We start from the raw sequence: 20,876 nt of genomic DNA on the forward strand, positions 1-20,876 counted from the left end.
TAAAAGCCCCAAAGTGTAAAACTCACAAGTTTGGCGGTGCTAATTCTATAATCCAGTCAAACTTTTTTTTGATAAAGGCAAAAGAAAGCAATAAAAGTCAGGAGAGGCCTGAACCTGGTACAACCAAAGAGAATACACAAGCAAGGCTAAAGAAAGGCAAGCCTAAGAGATAAGAAACAAACAGTGAATGAGAAGCAACTACTATAGTGAAGCCAAAGAAAACATAGCTACTAAAACAGAAACTCTAAAAGAAACAGAACAACCAAATTCCAGCTTCCTAAATCTTCCAAAAAGCTTCATGAATGTCTTTTTTTGCACATTTTTTAGAGCTGGTTTGAATTCCTTCCTTACTATCAACTCTTGTCCTTTGCAGTTTCTCTTTCTTTTTTTGTCTTTTAGAGGTACATGGAGTATATTCCTCATCCTTTTCTGTGATGCCAGCAACATATCTATCACATTCAACCTCACTCTCTTGATCATCAGATGATAAATCCCCCCAAAGCTTCTTAAGCACTCTAACACTTTCCATTGCTTTCTTAGAAGGAGCATTGGCCATAGCAGTATGAGCAGCAAAAGGCCTCTTGTCCAAGGTCAAAGCTGAATAGCTAGTGAGAGGCATGGCCATAGCAGTACAAGTAACCAAGGGACCAGACATATCATTTTGAGAAGACAAACTATTCTCTCTATCTTCCCAACCCTTATTGCTTTGAGTGACCTCAAATTTGTTATGATCATGACAAGTTTTCAAAGCCTCAACCTGAATTGCACTATTAGAACCTTCAATAGGGATTCCTTCGAGAGTAAGCTCCTCTTTCTCTGAGTCTTCAATAGGCTTTCCTGGACCATTCACCTTTGCATCCTGATCATTAATAACTTTATCAAGCAACACAGTAGCAGAAGGGTAAACAACAGTGCTGAAGAGTTTGTTGTTGGCTTGCAAAATGTTTATATCAACTTGTTTTGTTATATTGCAGACAAGATGCTCTTTGTTTTGAGGAACAAGCAGAGGGATCGGAGATAACATAGGCGTTGCAGCCCACCTAGATACATCAGCAGGATCCAAAGTTGTCTCTGAAGACGCAGAGATGACACTGGGAAGGACTGCCTCCCAGCTGCGTCATCCTGCAATGATGAGGTTGAAGGAAGGATGGGGAAAACCAGCCTCCCATCATTCGGCTTCAAGTTTCACTAGTACAAAAAACACTTATTAACTCAGGGATTTTAAATGGGATGCAATCCACCTGACTTAAAAACCCATGATAAGAAAAGATTTTGACAACAATAAATATTAAATTGTGTAACCCGATTTAAAAACAATTTTATATTAAAATTAAAATAAAATTTTAACATAATATTGATTTCAAACCCAAATTCATCAGTTCCCAAACCTAATTTCTCACCCTTCGCTCAACCCATTCCTGTGCGAGATCCAAATCTCAGCCAACTCTCATCAATCGACCCACTTATTAACCATCAAACCCGCCGCCGTCGTGAAACCCGCACATCCACCCACCGCCGTCGCGAAACCCGCTCATCACCTCAAGGGTTTCCGTTTCGATCGATCTCTATTTCAACGCTTTCTCTCTCTATAACCTTTTTTGGATCCAACGATTTTGTGATCTTCCATGGCGGCGATCCAAGAGTTATCGGAGCTCGCTGATTCCATACGTCACGATGAAGACGGAAGACCTTCCACTCTTCTCAATGTCGTTGCTCTCGGCAATGTCGTAAGCCTCCACAATCGATTTTGTTCAATATTGCGGTTTTGATTTTTTTGACTTTGATTTTAATTTGGATTTCGTAGGGTTCTGGTAAATCAGCAGCGTTGAACAGTTTAATTGGACATATAGTTTTGGTAAGTTAGGTTTTGAATCTCAATTTCAAAAGATGAAGTGAAAGTGACAGTGAAATTTTGTTTGATTTCTTCAGCCTATCGGTGAAAAATGTAGTTACGAGAGCTCCGATCGTGATTTATCTGCAACGAGATACACCGTTGAGTACCAAATCGATTATATTGCAGATTGATGATAAATCTCAGCAAGTTAGTTAATCTGATCTGTGCATTTTTGCGTTATGGATTCGGTTTATAGTGTATGTATTTATGCGATTTGTTTTGTTTTGTTTTGTTTTGTGCAGGTGATTTAAGACATGCGTTGCAGGATAGGTTGCGTAAGGCTTCCTTAGCCAAGCCTCGAGATCAGATAAAATTGAAGCTACGAACGAGTACAGGTCTGTATTTGAATGAGTGATAATTGATCTCTGAAGCACCGACATCTATGATTGAAGGCGTGTCTTACACGGCACCTACACATGTGATTACATTCAATTTTGTCATTTTCCTCTAATTACTACATGTGTCAGTGTCTAATTACTACATGTGTCAGTGTCATGTCTCGTGTCGGTGCTTCATGGTAATTGATTTCATTACCTTATTTTTTCTGCTAACATTATTGTTTACATCTTGTCCTCCCAGCACCACCTCTCATGTTAGTTGATTTACCTGGGTTGGATCATCACATCATGAACAAATCAACAGTAAGTGTTGTCCTTCATTTACTTATCCTATAGTTTATTCCCAATTTTTTTGATGTTATCATCATTGAATGGTTTCGGAATTATGGTAATATTTCCTTTTGCCTTTGTATAGGTTAGTGAATATGCTGAGCATAATGATGCCATTTTGGTTGTTATTGTACCAGCAGCTCAAGCACTTGAAATTGAATCCTCTAGGTAATTTACATTTTTCTTGTTATTAATGCTTTTATGTATAACATGTGAACTTTTTATCCTAAGGATTTGCTCGGTTCCTTTCGACCTTAATTTTGATAGGTACAACAATTGTTGATGTTATTAGTAAAATTGATCAAGCTGCATCAGACCAAAAAACAATAGCTGCAGTTGAAGCACTTCTACTGAATAAGGGTCCTACAAAAGCACAAGATATCCCGTGGGTTGCATTAATTTGTCAATCGGTTTCAACAGCTACGCCACAGTCTGGATCTTTTGGTTCTGAAAATTCTTCAGAAACTGCATGGAGAGCAGAGAGTGATGATTTGAAGGTGATGTCTATGTCCTTATATAATGTCATTATATACATGTGTAGATACTTTATTGATTTTGACTTGGTGGCTGTGTAAAACAACAACTGTGTTTCTCTAACCTGTAAAGCAATGATTTGAAGGTGATGTATATGACTTTAATTGAGTTAGAAACTTCTTCACTCATGCTTATATATAATCCTATCACTATTGTAAATTCTGCCTAGTAGTGTGATCACATAAATATACTTCTATCACTATTGTAAATTATACCTTCTAAAATATTGTTTTATCTAACTTTTCTCCATAACTTTATGGAGTGTACATTCACATGCTTATACATTCACTTTAAGGAACTATTTTCTTTCCTTTTTTTCTCGTCCGTAATTTTATTTTTCTTTATCCTTGTAATAATTGATTTCTTTAATTTGTTTTATTGTTGAGATTGGTTTTGTTTGCCTGGTGTTGTAATATGCTGAAAAAGTTATAATTCAAGGGCACCATTTTTCTTTGTTACAACATGAGACTGAGATGCTTGGGAAAGATATAGAGTAGATGCATAGTGAATTGAGGTATATTTTATCGTGTTCCGTTGTCGTTGCCGCAAAATTGTGTACTGTTGTCGTCGTGCTACATCCGAACAAATCTCAAGTTCATTCTTTCTCCTTCCCTTTGCATCTTCTTTAGCATTGTTTTTCTGGTTCACTGTTGTTGTGCTGTCAGCGCCTTACTTTTGGTCTGGGAGCTAGTGTTTGAAGCAATTGTATGCTTAGATGGATTTTAGTGTTCTGTCAAAACCAATTTGGTTACTGATATATTTTTACCCCTTGTATATTTTAGCTTCAGGACTAGGTGGGAGGTGGGATTATTTTTGCGGTTCCTGGGGTTTTAGTGTGTATTCGGTGTTCCGCCTTTGTACGGCACCGGCTCTATTTGTCCCTCTTTTCATTTTATCCGCGAGTGGTACGATTTAAGCTAAATTAATATCTTTTTTAATAAGCAATATGCTATAATAAGCATTTAGAATTTTTTAATTAAGTTATTTACTATAATAAGCATTTAGATGCTTATAATGATATTGCTTTTTGGTTAGCATGCACTGTCATCTAACTGGTTTTTTTAACCCTTTGTACAAGGTGAGTTTTTGAGTATGTTATTAACTTGTGGATTTTTAAACACTGTTTTTACTTCTGAAAGTTTCAAGGCTAGTGCGGTTGTAGTTTGAAATTGTAAATGATCTTAAAAGTGAATAAGCATCTCTGAAATTATGCAATGTTTTTCAAATTTTTAAAGCATAACATGTGGTTTTGTGAATAGAAAGTAGGATGCCTAAGGATAAATGTGAGACTTTGGCATTGAGCATAGGATTATAATATAAACTACTTGTATTAGGCCTTAGGTTTCCTTTATTCTGTTTTAATACTTTCTTCATAAATAATTGGTCCCTTGCAGTTCTTTTGATGAATGCCTATGAATATTTAGTTAGGTTTACTAGTTAATAGCTTATACTGGTTGAAATAAAAGAAATCATGGTTTAACAGAGTTTAACTTTAAACTATGTCATCTCTGCATTATTGTGCATTCTGGTTTCTTAAGTATCTTTGCATATGCATTCTGGTATCTTTACTAATATAAGTTTTGTTTTAAAATTTGATTACACCAGGTTCTATGTTTATTTTCCGATTCCTGGATTACAACACGTTTTAGAGGTACAACTTGGGCCATTTTGCAGAATTGCAGCCGGGGAAATTGCAGTTGAGTAAAGGCAATTTCTCATTCCATTTCTGACAAGAGTTTCCTCACACACATTGTAATCTCTAGGTAAATCCTGTAATCTCAGGTTCCTATTTTGCTCTTGAAGATGTAATGATGTAATTGGATCTTGCTGATCCTTTTTGTTTATGTAATTTTGATGTAATTTAATTATGTCAATAGCTATGCTTTGAAACAATGTTTAGCTTTTGTTTAGTTTTATGATATTGTAACTTTGAATTTGTTTGATATTGTAACAATGACAGGTTTGATACAAAATTTGAGCATATGATATTTCATATTAGTGGCTATGTCCGTAAAATTTTTTATTATTATATTAAATTTAGTACCATAATCGTGTTAAAAAAAATATATAGATTTTTTTCAAAAAAAAAAAAATATATATAGAGATTTTAAATGGGGTGAACCGATTTAAATTATCAGATTTTGACTCTTGTTGAGATTTTTTAAATGGTTTCAACCGATTTAAATTAAAGGATTTTAAATGGGATGAACCGATTTAAATTGAAAGATTTTAAATCGGGTAAAGGGGTCTGACTTAAAATCAAATCCACTTTTTAAATCGGCCACCTATAAATCGGATGTCCACCCGATTTAAAAAGTCATATTCACCTGATTTAAAAAGTGTTTTCTGCACTAGTGTTTGTCACAGGGGGCTTAACGACAGTCACAATAGGCTCGTCCTGAAAAGGAGTAGACACCTTGTAACTTGTAGAAGTCTCATGAGAAACACCCTCATTGATTATCTCTTTTGGAAGGTCTTTGACAGCCTTCGGCATGTCTAATAAGACTTCTAAAGAGTCCATGTCATCAGAAATAGCCTCTCCATTTTCCCTATCCTTCTCAGCGTCAAATATGTCAAAGGAATTATGGAGGACAAGATTTTGGTCATCCAAGCAATCTTGCCCCCCCAGAAAGGATAGGGACTCCTGTAGAATTATTAGAATCCAATATGTCTCCAAATTGACTATTACCGTTTAAATCAGGGACTTTGAAAGAAGGACCTGCAGAGTAACATTTGGATCCTTGTTGAGCAATTGGAATGAATGGAGCTCCCTGCCTTATTAAATCAGCAGAGTGTGAGATTGTGTATGGCGTCTTAGAGACATGAGGAGCAGCAGCTTCAGTGGTATTATTGTTACCATGTATGTCCTTCATAGTCACAATATTGAATTTTGTAGCTTGTTGCTTAAATCCCCGTCTCTTGTTGTGGTCAATTGGCTTCTTACTGTTAACCACACCCAATTTCCTACATTGTTGAATGCTATGACCTATATTCTTGCAATGAGAGCAAAAGAGAGTGTGTCTTTCATACTGAACTTCGACCGGGAAAGCAAATCCCTCCCTCCCTACAAGAACTGAATTAAAGAGTTTTTCAGACATGTCTGTTGGAACAAAATGTGTTTAACAATGAACCTTAAAGAGTTTTGATGATAACAAGGTATTAAAAATTGTAAATTGGACTAGCTAATATTTGTTCAAGTGTACAGGACCATAATTATAAAGTTACATCATCATTGGTTCTGAATGAGCAAATAAAGAGCAAAGGAAACAACAAAAATTTGAAGCTTGGACGCTCCTGAAGGCAACTTGTTACTGAAGAGAAAAAGCGCTCCTGAAGTTAAGCCGCTTCTGAAAGAAAGATTAGTGCTCCTGAAGAATAGTGCTCCTGAAGACAAGAAGTCCAGAAGTCATATCATCAGAAGCTGTATCATCAGAAGCTGCATCATCAGAAGCTGCCTCATCAGAAGCCATTTCACCAGAAGCTGAATATCAACTGGATTTGCAAAGAATCAAGAATTGAAGAATTATCAATGCAAAAGCTGTCTATTGGATTCGAAAACACAAACAAAGGATTAGTGGAATTTTGCAACGGTCATTTCAAAGGTGTTTGAAGGCTTGTGCTTGCAGTTTAGACGAAAGCGTTGACATTGTACTTTGTACGAATTGTACAACCACGTTCTCCACTACTCTGTTTTGTGTCCACGCTACAGGACAAGAAAACAGCTCCAGAATACGGTTTCGCCTGCATAGATGTTCCTTTGGATAAGGAATGGAATTCAAATTTGTTCTTCATAGGACAACAACCAAATCAGGCAATATATCATTGGTGAAAGATCAAGCTTCAACAACGACTCTTTGGTGTGCTGGCAATTTCACAACGTCTCTTTCACACCTCTATATAAAGGAGTGAAGACCTAGAGATTTGGTAATGCAAAAACGCTGAACGAAAGACTCACAAGATTTTCACAAGTACCAAACCTCTGCTGAAATTGTTCTGCATTCACTTAGAATTTCTGTGTCTCAAAGTCATATCTTAGAAATTCTTAAGTCCATTGAGTCTGTATCTGATTTGTATTGTGAGCACCTCTGATTGTATATCAAGTGTTCAAACTTAAACAATTTTCTGTGTAATTTTGTTTAGTTAGGAAGTCTCTTGCAATTGTGCTTGAGCAGGAAGTCTCTTGATTGTGTTCTTGAGCAAAGGAAGTCTCTTGCTTGTGTGCTTGAGCAAAGGAAGTCTCTTGCTTGTGTGCTTGAGCATTTGTAATCAGATATTACTCATAGTGAAATCTCCTTGGAAGTGCAAGGGGGACTGGACTACTTCCGGATTGTGGAAGGAACCAGTATAATTTCTTTGTGTCGTTTTTCTTCTCTCTCTGTTTTATTCCGCTGCATTTAGATTCTGATCATCACTTCAGAAGCTGTCTCACTTAGCTTCTGATCAGTGTATTCAGTTGTTTAGGAGAAACGAAGAATTTTTCAAAACACAATTCAACCCCCCTTCTTGTGTTTTTCTCACCTTCAATTGGTATCTAGAGCCTTGGTCTGTTGTGTAACACTTAACCGTGCAACAGTCAAAGATCTGAGAAAAACATGACTACTCCTCCTCCTAATGGTTCTGGTGATACTAGCTATAAAAATGTCTCACATGATTATAGTGATAGTAAGAAAACCAGTGTTGGAAAAGTTCCAAAGTTCAATGGAGATGCTGAAGAGTTCTCTTGGTGGAAGACCAATTTTTACAGTTACATCATGAGCCTAGATGAAGAATTATGGGATATTCTGGAAGATGGTGTTGGTGATTTAGTCCTTGATGAAGAAGGAGCTGTTGTGGATAGAAAGAAACAAACTCCAGAACTGAGGAAACTCTACAAGAAGCATCATATTATCAGAGGAGCTCTTGTCACTGCCATACCCAAAGCAGAGTACATGAAGATGAGTGACAAATCCACTGCTAAAGCTATGTTTGCTTCTCTCTGTTCAAATTATGAAGGGAGCAAGAAGGTCAAAGAAGCAAAGGCTCTTCTGCTTGTACATCAGTATGAGTTATTCAAGATGAAGGATGATGAAACTATTGAGGAGATGTACTCAAGGTTTCAAACCTTAGTTTCTGGGCTACAGATTCTAAAGAAGAGCTATGTTGCTTCTGATCATGTAAGCAAGATTCTCAGAAGCTTACCTGCCAGATGGAGACCGAAGGTGACTGCCATTGAGGAAGCTAAAGATTTAAACACTTTAAGTGTCGAAGATCTTGTTAGTTCTCTCAAAGTTCATGAGTTAAGTCTTAATGAACATGAGTCTACTAAGAAGAGTAAATCAATAGCTCTTTCATCCAAAGGCAAGTCATCAAAAGCTCTCAAAGTGGTTGAATCTGAAGAGGAAGAACAGTCAAGTTCAGATTCTGAACCAGATGCTGCTAAAATGGCCATGCTCTCAAACAGACTTCAATATCTGGCCAAGAAGAACAGAAAGTTTCTCGCCAAAAGGGGTAACTCCAGAAGCTCAAGGAAAGAAGATCAGAAGGGATGCTTCAACTGTAAGAAGCCGGGACACTTCATTGCTGAATGCCCTGATCTTCAAAGAGAAAAGTCAAAGGACAAGTCAAAGAGGTCTACATTCAAACCAAGCAAATTCAAGAAGCAGATTAAGCAGAGTTTAATGGCAACCTGGGATGATTTGGGTAGTGAATCTGGATCTGATAAAGAGGAAGCTGATGAAGATGCAAAGGTAGCTGTTGGGTTGGTAGCAACAGCAACTTCAGAAGCTGGATCAGATTCAGACTCAGAAGATGAAAACGAGGTATATTCCAAAATTCCCAGAGATGAACTTGTTGAGTCACTTAAAGAACTTCTTACACATTTTGAAGTAAGAACCAATGAGTTGAAGGATTTAAAAGAAAAATATGCTGATTTGGTACAACAGCAAAAATCAACTCTATTGGATCTGAAAGCTTCTGAACAAGGACTTAGGGGCTTTGATTTCATGTGTAAAACATATGAAGATCAGCTCAGGTTCTTATGTCAGAAGCTACAAGAAAAGTGTAATGAAAAACCTTTAAGTAATCATGAAATTGCTCTTGAAGATTTCATTATATCTGGCATTGACAGAAGCAGCGTAGCTTCTATGATTTATAGCATTTACAAGAACAATGGCAGAGGAATTGGTTTTCCAGAAGTGAAACTTAAGAAAACCAATCTAAAGTCTTGTTGTGAATGCATCAAGGAAGGTCTGAAAACATTCTTTGTACCAGAAGGGGCTGCGTTGGAAACTGTTGTTCAATCAGAACCTGAAGCTTCTAGTTCTAAGGCTAAGATTAATTCAAAGCCAAAGAACTCTAAGTCAAAGGCTATGATCAAATCTGATTCCAAGACTTTAAAGGTTAGGATCCTGAAAAGATCAGAACCTATTCCTCAGAGTCTGGTGAAACCAAAATCTGGGGTTCTGAAGTCTAAGTTTCAGAAGAAGGCAGTTACTGCTTCTGAAGTACCAAAACCTAAGGTGATGGTTAATCAGAAGCAACCCAACTCACAGCACAAGGTACAAGAAGTGAAGAGTAAAGCCTTAAGTACTAACCTTCCAGGACCCATAGAACAATGGGTACCTAAAACTAAAAATGTCAATGATGCAGGTATGTCTAAGAGCAGTGCCAAAGCAAAGATCATGGTACCTAGACAGCGGTTGCTCAAGACACATGACAGGAGACAAGTCCATGTTCCTCAGCCTAACAATGAAAGAGGGAGGAAATGTGAAATTTGGAGGCAACCAGTCAGGCAAGATCATAGGTACAGGAACTATTGGTAATTCCTCTACCTCAATTAATAATGTATGGTTGGTAGATGGTCTTGAACATAACCTTTTGAGCATTAGTCAATTTTGTGATAATGGTTATGATGTGCTTTTTGAAAAACCCAACTGTACAGTAATCAACAAGGAAGACAAATCCATTGTGTTCAAGGGAAAGAGAGTTGACAATGTCTATAAAATCAATTTTTCTGAACTGGCTGATCAGAAGGTGATTTGCCTACTATCAGTGAATGATAAGAAATGGATGTGGCACAGAAGGTTGGGACATGCTAACTGGAGGTTAATCTCTAAGCTTAGTAAGTTACAACTTGTGAAAGGGCTACCAGACATTGACTATCATTCAGATGCACTCTGTGGTGCATGTCAGAGAGGGAAAATTGTGAAATCATCTTTTAAAACCAAAGACATTGTTTCAACCTCAAGACCTTTAGAATTACTCCATATTGATTTATTTGGACCAGTGAGTACTGCATCCTTATATGGAAGTAGATATGGATTAGTCATTGTTGATGATTACAGCAGATGGACTTGGGTGAAATTCATAAAGAGTAAAGATGTTGCGTGTGATGTATTCAGTAGCTTCTGCACTCAAATTCAATCTGAAAAAGAATCAAAAATTTTGAAAATCAGAAGTGATCATGGTGGAGAATTTGAAAATGAGCCATTTGAAGCTTTTTGTGAAAAACATGGAATTTTCCATGAATTCTCTTCTCCTAGAACACCACAACAAAATGGGGTTGTAGAGAGAAAGAATAGAACTTTACAAGAAATGGCCAGAACCATGATTCATGAAAACAATTTACCAAAACATTTTTGGGCAGAAGCAGTGAATACAGCATGCTATGTTCAAAACAGGATCTACATTAGACCTATTTTGGAGAAAACAGCATATGAACTCTTTAAAGGAAGAAAACCCAATATCTCTTACTTTCATCAATTTGGATGTACATGTTACATTCTGAACAACAAGCTCTACCTAAAGAAATTTGATGCCAAGGCCCAAAGAGGAATCTTTTTAGGTTACTCTGAAAGGTCAAAGGCATACAGAGTGTATAATTCAGAAACACTCTGTGTTGAAGAATCTATGCACGTTAAATTTGATGACAAGGAGCTTGAAGATAAAACTTCAAAGCAAGATGAAAGTTTTGCAGAGATACAGGTTCCTGAAGCTACTCCAGAACCTGATCAGATAGCTGAGTCTGAAGATAGTCCAGAAGCTGAACACACATCAGAAGCGCAAGATAAAACTGCTTCTGATGAAGCACAAGATGGCTCACATCAAGAAGATCCTCCCAAAAACACATTCAAACACAAGTCTTCACATCCTGAGGAGCTAATCATTGGAAACAAAGATAGTCCAAGAAGAACAAGATCACATTTCAGACAAGAAGAGTCAATGATTGGACTAATCTCAATGATTGAACCTACAACAGTTGATGAAGCACTTTCAGATGATGGATGGATCCTAGCTATGCAAGAAGAGTTGAATCAATTTCAAAGAAATGATGTGTGGGATCTGGTACCCAAACCTCAGCACAAGAACATTATTGGAACAAAATGGGTATTCAGAAACAAGCTGAATGAGCAAGGTGAAGTAACAAGAAACAAAGCCAGGCTTGTTGCACAAGGGTATAGTCAACAAGAAGGCATTGATTACACTGAAACGTTTGCTCCAGTTGCAAGATTGGAAGCAATCAGGTTACTTCTTTCCTATGCAGTTAATCATGGCATAATATTATATCAAATGGATGTCAAGAGTGCATTTCTAAATGGTGTCATAGAAGAAGAAGTGTATGTCAAGCAACCTCCTGGATTTGAGGATATTAAATATCCTGACCATGTTTTTAAACTGAAGAAATCACTATATGGCTTGAAACAAGCTCCCAGAGCTTGGTATGATAGACTAAGTAATTTCTTAATCAAAAATGATTTTAAAAGAGGACAGGTTGATACTACACTCTTCAGAAGGATCCTTGGGAAAGATATTCTTGTTGTGCAAATATATGTTGATGATATAATATTTGGTTCTACTAATGCATCTCTTTGCAAGGAATTTTCTGAGTTAATGCAGGATGAATTTGAAATGAGCATGATGGGAGAGCTGAAGTTCTTCCTTGGCATTCAAATCAATCAATGCAAAGATGGAGTTTATGTTCATCAATCAAAGTACACAAAGGAGCTTCTGAAGAAGTTCAAACTTGAAGATTGTAAAGTGATGAACACTCCAATGCACCCTACGTGCAACTTAAGCAAAGAAGATGAAGGAGCTAAAGTAGATCAGAAGCTGTATAGAGGTATGATTGGTTCTTTGTTATACCTCACTGCATCTAGGCCAGATATTTTATTCAGTGTATGCTTGTGTGCAAGATTCCAATCAGATCCTAGAGAATCTCATATGACTGCTGTCAAGAGAATCTTCAGGTATTTGAAGGGAACAACTAATCTTGGACTCCTTTATAGGAAATCCTTAGATTATAAGCTAATTGGATTCTGTGATGCTGATTATGCTGGTGATAGGATTGAAAGAAAGTCAACCAGTGGCAACTGTCAATTTCTGGGTGATAATCTTATATCCTGGGCTAGCAAAAGACAAACAACTATTGCTATGTCTACAGCAGAAGCAGAATACATTTCAGCTGCAAGTTGTTGTACACAACTACTTTGGATGAAACATCAGTTGGAAGATTATCAGATAACTGCTAACAGTATTCCCATTTATTGTGATAATACTGCTGCTATTTGTTTGTCTAAAAATCCAATTTTGCATTCAAGAGCTAAGCACATTGAAATCAAACACCATTTTATCAGAGATTATGTTCAAAAAGGAATTTTAGATATACAATTCATTGATACTGAAAATCAATGGGCTGATATATTTACTAAGCCTTTAACTGTTGAAAGATTTGATTTTATAAAGAAAAATTTGAACATGCACTTTGTATCTGATTAAATGCTCGCTTGCTCCTGAATAGGGTTTTAGGTTCTGAAGTTGGTTCAGAAGCGGTAGTCCATCAGAAGCTCTTTATTGAGGTTCTGAGGAAAACTCGCTTCTGATGATGACGTCAGCATCTGAAGTCCAGAAGTTGGATTTGTTGCTTCTGAATAGTTGAATTAGTGGAAACGTTGGAAGTTACCTTTTAAAAAGTAACTTCTGGCCCACTAACTTGGTAGTTACTCTGTGAACTTCTTATGTGGCCTCTATGTGTTGGTGTATAACTAAAATGGCAATGATGATTTAATAGCTTTGAAAGTACTTTTCACGCGCCCCCAATTTTGTCATTAATGTTATGTTTGTTTGTCTCTTTTGAATTGCAATCGTTTTACTTTTAACACTTTGACAATTCACACACTACTCACTCACAACAAACACATTTGCTCTCAAACCTCTTGCGAAGTAAGCGCATTTTCTCAACCTTAGAACCCTAAAATCTTCATCTTCTTCAAATCTTCGTCTATCATCAAATGGCATCATCAAGCTCAAAAGTTTCAGAATCTACATCAAACATGCAAAGCATACCAGAATCTGGGTCCGTCTACAAAGAGAAGACTATGGATATTCCATGGGAATCCTTAATAGTTCAAGTAGAATCGCCAGTGGACTTCACTTCACTCAAGAAGTACGACGTGGACATGGAAGGTTATGTAGAAACTCAGAAACTGTCCGGATACTTCAAGATGCTAAATGGGCCAACATATGCGAACTTGGTCAAAGATTTCTGGTTAAGGGCTGAAATCGTCAATGGAAAGCCTGTGAAGGTAGCAGGTAAACAAGCTGGGTCGAAGAAAGGAAAGAAGGAGATTGAGTTGAATCCCACTTCCTTCAGTAGCCTTGAGATAAGGTCTGAAGTGATGGGTATTCCCGTAATCATCACAGAGGAGATAATTGCTAAAGCTTGTAGAATGAATGCAGAAGGAAGGTTTCAAGAAATAGTTAAAAAGGATGATGTCCTGCTGCAAAACTACTACAACACTCTTCTGGGTGGTAACAAAGATGCTAAGCCTTCTGAAATGGAGATTCACAACAGAATGTTGGTGAAATTCAGTAACGATTGCTTCTTTCAAAGAGCAGGTGGGTCTGATCAACCCAACAACCAACAGAAGCTAGCAATTTATTTCATGACCAATCTGGAAAAGATAAACTTCCCAAGATATGTATTGGATCATCTCTGCTGGGCTATTAATGAAGGCACAGTCAAAGGAAGGAAACAAGTGCCCTATGGAAGATTGCTCTCTGAGATTTTTTATCAAGGGAGAGTGCTGGATTTATTGAGAAGAACAAGGGATGCTTCTGATAAATGCTTCGAAGTTTCTACTGCAGAGAAGACTATCAGTAGCAAGACATTGCATTCTATGCACTTATTCAAGACAGCTCCTAAAGATGAGAAGTGGTTGGAGATGACCACAGAAGAATCTGAGATTATCAGGGACTTTCCTTCCATAGTTAAGGAAAGTAATCCTGAACACTTAGCTAGATTAGTAGCTGAGTACGTCTTGGAGGAAGATGCGAGTTCTCAGGAGGAAGCTGCTCTTGCTAAAGGGAAAGGCAAGAAGGCCAAAGCAGTTGTTGTGTCAGAAGCTGCTGTTTCTGATGCACCTAAAGGGAAGAGGGCCAGAACTAGTTCAGAATCTGATGCTGCTCCTACTAAAGGAAAGAGGGCCAGAACTAGTACTGAGTCAGAAGCTGCTATTGCTAAATCTGAAAAGCCAAAAGTTGCTAAGTCTGAAGCTAAACCTGTTTCTGTCAAGGATAAAGGAAAGATGCTGAAGGTTGGTGCTGCTTCTATTCCTCAGAAAAGAAGAAAAGGTAAGGCAGATTTGGTAATCACCGAAGAGTAGCTGGAGGAAGCTCTTAAAGAAATAGAGAAAGAAGAGGCTGATCCCAAGCTAAAGAAGAAGAAGGCTCCCCTTCAACTTGTGAGTCATATGGTTGAGATGACTCCAAGAATGAAAAGGATGGCAGATGAACGTGCTTCTTATCTTATATCAGACAAAAAGGAACAAAGAGCACAATACATTCATCAAAGAGATGAAAAGCTCAAGGCTTTAGGTTTAGAAGATTGTGATAGGTTCTACAAAGAGAAATTGGCCGAAGTAAGAGCCATTGCTGGTAAGACTACTGAAGACAATGAGGAAGACGAAATGATGATCATTTTTGAAGATGCTCCAGAAGATGGAAATTCAGAAGTAGTTCCTCAAGCTGCTGGTCCACAGAAGATCACTTCTGAAGCTGGCCCTGCAGTTCAGGTAATCCAGATTCCAGTCACCTCTATCCCCATTTCACCCTCTTCACCATCAGTACCTGAACCAATAGAAGACACTTCTGTCTTAGACAATCTTATTCTACACTATTCAGGTGACTTACCCAAAGACAAGCTTACCTCAGAAAAGGCCTCTGGAACAACTCCAGAAGCAGCTGCTTCTGAAAATGTTGTTTCAGAAAACCCCCATCAACACACACCTGAACCACATAAACCCACAACACCCCCACAATCACCAATAGCTACCATTGACCCCCAACTCAACACTCAAACATCAACTTCACCACAACAACCACCAACTGAAATTGAACACTCCCCAGAACCAACTCCCATGGATGTTGACAACTCTCAAGTCAATGTTCAAACCTCAACCTCTACCACACACATTACTTCTGACCAGCCTTCATCTTCAAACACACAAACACACTTTACCATTCCAGTTCCTAACCCTGTTCAAGACCTGGAAATCAGTGATTCTGATCTTGAAACCCTTGAACATCCACCCACAAACATCCTGGAATCTGGATATATTAATGCTGAGCTTCTCACAATCCTGAGTCAAATGCATAATCTGGTGGATCAAAGAAGGACAATTGATCTCACAAGTGCATATGAAGACTCCTGGGCATCACTTCAGAACCGGGCAGCTGAGCTTATTGAAAATATCAAGGCTAAATGCATCAGAGTCAAGCAAGCCTCAGTCAGAAGGCTAATGAAAAATTTGAATCAGAGTCTCAGAGTAAGAAGTTCTACACTGCTCCTGGCAAACCAGCCTTTCTTCTCAGAAAAGGATTACTTGACCAGAGAAGCAAGGTTGTGTAAGCTTCTGAAGAAACAGATGGCACAGCAGCAGCAAGAAGCTAGAGAAAGGGAACATGCTCTTCTCCAGAGGCAACAACAGCTTGAAGAACTGTTGCAGAAGAAAATTGAAGAAATGGAGAAGATGAAGAAACAACATCAAACCAACCCTTAGCTGCACACATTTGTGTTATTTTTGTTTGTTGTTTGTTTTAAATTCTTAGTCCTTGCTTCTGAAACCATCTTGTTTTATTTCTCTATGCTTCTGAATGTTTACTGGTTCTGACTGCTTAGCTGCTTCTGATAATTGGATATTCACGTTCATATACTTTGCTCTGATTTATTTAGTTAATTTCCTATTATACTCTCTCATGTTTGAGTTTTTCTCATATCTTTTTGTCTTTTATGCTTACATTTATTTCATTTTTTTTGATAATGACAAAAGGGGGAGTATACGTGACAAGTATTTAAAGGCTCTCAGCCCCTTTAACATTAATGGCATTTGAAATTTTTGAAAAACTTCTATCATTTTTTTTTACCTTATTGGTATAAGCTATGAACGAACGAAGAAGTATCAAAATTCAAGTAAAATTAATTGAACCATTCTTCTTATCTATAAGTTAATTCTTTCAATGATTCAATTTTTTAAAGCTCTGATATTTTTATTGTGCGAAAAATGAATTTAATTAACCTGGATAGAACTTAGGGGGAGCTTACAAACCTCACCTTAAAGACTATCAGACTCAGGGGGAGTTTGAGCTTACAAACCTCAGACTCTGAGCTTACAAACCTCAGAACCCCAAAGTCAACTTGTTAATTAGATTAACAACAATTGATCAATTTTAAATACTTTTGTTTGTCATCATCAAAAAGGGGGAGATTGTTGGAACAAAATGTGTTTAACAATGAACCTTAAAGAGTTTTGATGATAACAAGGTATTAAAAATTGTAAATTGGACTAGCTAATATTTGTTCAAGTGTACAGGACCATAATTATAAAGTTACATCATCATTGGTTCTGAATGAGCAAATAAAGAGCAAAGGAAACAACAAAAATTTGAAGCTTGGACGCTCCTAAAGGCAACTTGTTACTGAAGAGAAAAAGCGCTCCTGAAGTTAAGCCGCTTCTGAAAGAAAGATTAGTGCTCCTGAAGAATAGTGCTCCTGAAGACAAGAAGTCCAGAAGTCATATCATCAGAAGCTGTATCATCAGAAGCTGCATCATCAGAAGCTGCCTCATCAGAAGCCATTTCACCAGAAGCTGAATATCAACTGGATTTGCAAAGAATCAAGAATTGAAGAATTATCAATGCAAAAGCTGTCTATTGGATTCGAAAACACAAACAAAGGATTAGTGGAATTTTGCAACGGTCATTTCAAAGGTGTTTGAAGGCTTGTGCTTGCAGTTTAGACGAAAGCGTTGACATTGTACTTTGTACGAATTGTACAACCACGTTCTCCACTACTCTGTTTTGTGTCCACGCTACAGGACAAGAAAACAGCTCCAGAATACGGTTTCGCCTGCATAGATGTTCCTTTGGATAAGGAATGGAATTCAAATTTGTTCTTCATAGGACAACAACCAAATCAGGCAATATATCATTGGTGAAAGATCAAGCTTCAACAACGACTCTTTGGTGTGCTGGCAATTTCACAACGTCTCTTTCACACCTCTATATAAAGGAGTGAAGACCTAGAGATTTGGTAATGCAAAAACGCTGAACGAAAGACTCACAAGATTTTCACAAGTACCAAACCTCTGCTGAAATTGTTCTGCATTCACTTAGAATTTCTGTGTCTCAAAGTCATATCTTAGAAATTCTTAAGTCCATTGAGTCTGTATCTGATTTGTATTGTGAGCACCTCTGATTGTATATCAAGTGTTCAAACTTAAACAATTTTCTGTGTAATTTTGTTTAGTTAGGAAGTCTCTTGCAATTGTGCTTGAGCAGGAAGTCTCTTGATTGTGTTCTTGAGCAAAGGAAGTCTCTTGCTTGTGTGCTTGAGCAAAGGAAGTCTCTTGCTTGTGTGCTTGAGCATTTGTAATCAGATATTACTCATAGTGAAATCTCCTTGGAAGTCCAAGGGGGACTGAACTACTTCCGGATTGTGGAAGGAACCAGTATAATTGCTTTGTGTCGTTTTTCTTCTCTCTCTCTGTTTTATTCCGCTGCATTTAGATTCTGATCATCACTTCAGAAGCTGTCTCACTTAGCTTCTGATCAGTGTATTCAGTTGTTTAGGAGAAACGAAGAATTTTTCAAAACACAATTCAACCCCCCTTCTTGTGTTTTTCTCACCTTCAATGTCAACATCCACTAGTATCCTCGCATAAATTCCGAATAACCTGGATTTTGTAGCGTCATCCACAAGCAGAGGAGTTCCAACCCCAGAGGCTATCTCCAAAAGAGTTTTCTCCCGCCAGTACTCCTGAGGTAAGTGCATCAAACGGATCCAGACTTGCGTGTGTGTCTGCACTTGCGACTGAGTGTTAAAGTCGTGTGACCAGCAACACAATCGTAAGATGCCCGGCTTGAGATTGATGGATCCTTGCGCAAGAACCTTCCTCATATCTGCAACAGTGGTGAAATTGAACTCGAAACACCCTCTGCCTAGTGGAGTTACTTCCCAATTACCCATATTCATCCAAATAGTCTTCAATTTTTGCCTCAGCAGCTGAGTTGTGATAGGAGCATCAGACCTCTGTAGAGTAACTCGACCATGGAGGTGGGTACTGCAGTCATGTAATTCAGCTTCATAAACTATTGGTCATTTTAGTTTGGAGTATTGGTACATACAAATATATGGAGTTAAGATTCTCTCCATTTCATCCATTTGGAGACATAAAAAAATCTCAAAAAAAACTAAAAAGTAATTAATGATAGTGGGACCCACTTAATAGTGAGACCCACTATCTAATTTATGTGTCTATCTCTCTCCAAATTGCATACTCCATTTATTGTACAAAATGGAGAGGATCTTTACCCAAATATATGGGTGTACGGTAGAAGGAGCCGAATGCAACACCTAATTTCTTAATTAGGGTCCGGTTGATGGTCACGATAGGGAGACAGGATATGATACATTAATCATATCTTGCTTAAATCTCATGTTTGATGCACCAAAGGAATAAGATAAAATAAATCATTTTCCTATCATATCTTGACTTTCCTTTGTAATTTCTTTCTTGAGTATAAGTTTGGTTAGAAATTACCCTTGTGGGATAAGAATATAATTCCTTATTTATTATTTTGATATTCTGTCATTTTTAAAATAATGATAGCATGTATTTTCTATTATAATTAATAACATGCCAAACTTTTACAATATTTAATTAATTATGAGAGCAATTTTTTCATTTAATTATAATGATATCATGTTTGTTATCATGTGCGCATCAAACACATGATATGATTAATGTTTATCATGTCCTTATGATATCATATCTTGCCTCTATCGTATCCTGACCATCAAACGGACCCTAAAGAAATTTATGTCGTTTAGTCACGATCATGATTGCATTCCACTATAATTGCAAACATAGAAGGAAAAGAGAAGCAAATGCAACCTAAAATTGAAGGAGGAACTATCATTCTACCAATTATATTCTTAATCCCATAATGAAAAAGATTATCTCTGCATATCAAATTTAATTGAAGTGGAAAATTGTATACTTACATACTTCTCAAATGGAGAGGATCTTAACGAGTCAAGATCTTCTCCATTTTGTATCCTCTCCATTTGGAGAGATATAGACTCAAAAAAATTTGGAAAAAGTAAAAAATAATTAATGATGGTGGGACCCACTTAGTAGTAGGACCCACTATCTATTTTACGCGTGTCTATCTCTCTCCAAATTGTATACTTCCATTAATTTTATCAAATGGAGAGGATCCTAACCCGATCTTAACTCATCCACTTAGTGGTAGGACCCACATCTTTTTTTTTCTTTTTTTTGTATCTCTTTCTAAATGGTATTCTCCATTTATTTTTATAAATGAAAAGGATCTTTACTCGGAGTTCAGGTATGCTCCATTTAGGTAATACTCCATTTAGTCCATTTAAGCTTCGGATGGAAGACATGTGGCAAAATTAAATTCCAGGGTTGAGATTTATTTAATTAAAATAAAATACAATGTACTGCCATCACTTACTTACGGTCAAGGTAAACAAAGCACTACCTTCACTCTTCCCCTGTTACGTATCTTTCTCTCTATCTCCTCTCATCACCACAAAACTCCACCCACCACCACCCACAACCATCCATCGCTGCCATCGCTAAAGTTTTCATATCTGTGAAGTTCATCATTTCTGATCTAGTCCAATTCTTATTTGTGTTTGGTTGTTTTTGATTTTGTAGATTTCAATGGAATAGTTTATGACGGCGGCGGCGAGATGATGATGGGAGGAAGAGGGGCGATGATGGGGAGAGAGAAAACAACGACGATGGTGGAAACAACGGCGATGATGGTGCCGTGGTGGTGGGGTGGAGGTTGTAGATGAGAAGAAGGGAGAGGAAGAGTGAGGGTTGTGAGTGAACATGGGAGCGCGAGAAGGAGAAGAAAAAACTAATTTTTTTTTATTAAATAAAATACATGTTCATCATTTTAATTAAATAAATCTCAACTCTTGAATTTAATTTTGCCACATGTCTTCCATCCCAAGCTTAAATGGATTAAATGGAGCATTACCTAAATGGAGCATACTTGAACTCCTTTACTCGTATATACTCCCTTTGTCCCTCATTATAAAACTACTTTCAAAACAAGTTTTATACCTAAATATGATTATCTACAAATATTTAGATGTATTTATTACAGTTTATTCAACTATACCCATATTAATTCGATCAATTACTATCTTGAAATATGAAAAATCAACACTAAATATATTTGTACAAAAATGACAATTTCGAAATAAA

The 20,876-nt window shown here is 37.2% G+C and overlaps 1 protein-coding gene and 1 pseudogene across 2 annotated transcripts; one reads left to right on the forward strand and one right to left on the reverse strand.

Moving 5' to 3' along the window:
• Positions 1-277: 277 nt before the first annotated feature.
• Positions 278-20,231, reverse strand: LOC146917436 (uncharacterized). The gene is made up of 5 exons (XM_085721879.1): positions 20,186-20,231; positions 18,263-18,717; positions 5,718-6,194; positions 5,449-5,650; positions 278-1,071 (listed from the first exon to the last, which is right to left on the reverse strand). Exons 1-5 carry the CDS (start codon positions 20,229-20,231, stop codon positions 278-280), a joined length of 1,974 nt encoding a protein of 657 aa, XP_085578005.1.
• LOC146917437 (dynamin-2A-like) lies at positions 1,374-5,094 on the forward strand (annotated as a pseudogene). Its single transcript, XR_015015619.1, has 8 exons — positions 1,374-1,727; positions 1,805-1,855; positions 1,930-2,041; positions 2,137-2,229; positions 2,474-2,535; positions 2,648-2,730; positions 2,830-3,059; positions 4,702-5,094. The product of XR_015015619.1 is annotated as a dynamin-2A-like (transcript).
• Positions 20,232-20,876: the final 645 nt, after the last annotated feature.

Source organism: Medicago sativa, chromosome 6, assembly GCF_051527215.1.
Source record: "Medicago sativa cultivar Bolivia chromosome 6, Bolivia_mono, whole genome shotgun sequence".
Taxonomy (NCBI): domain Eukaryota; kingdom Viridiplantae; phylum Streptophyta; class Magnoliopsida; order Fabales; family Fabaceae; genus Medicago; species Medicago sativa.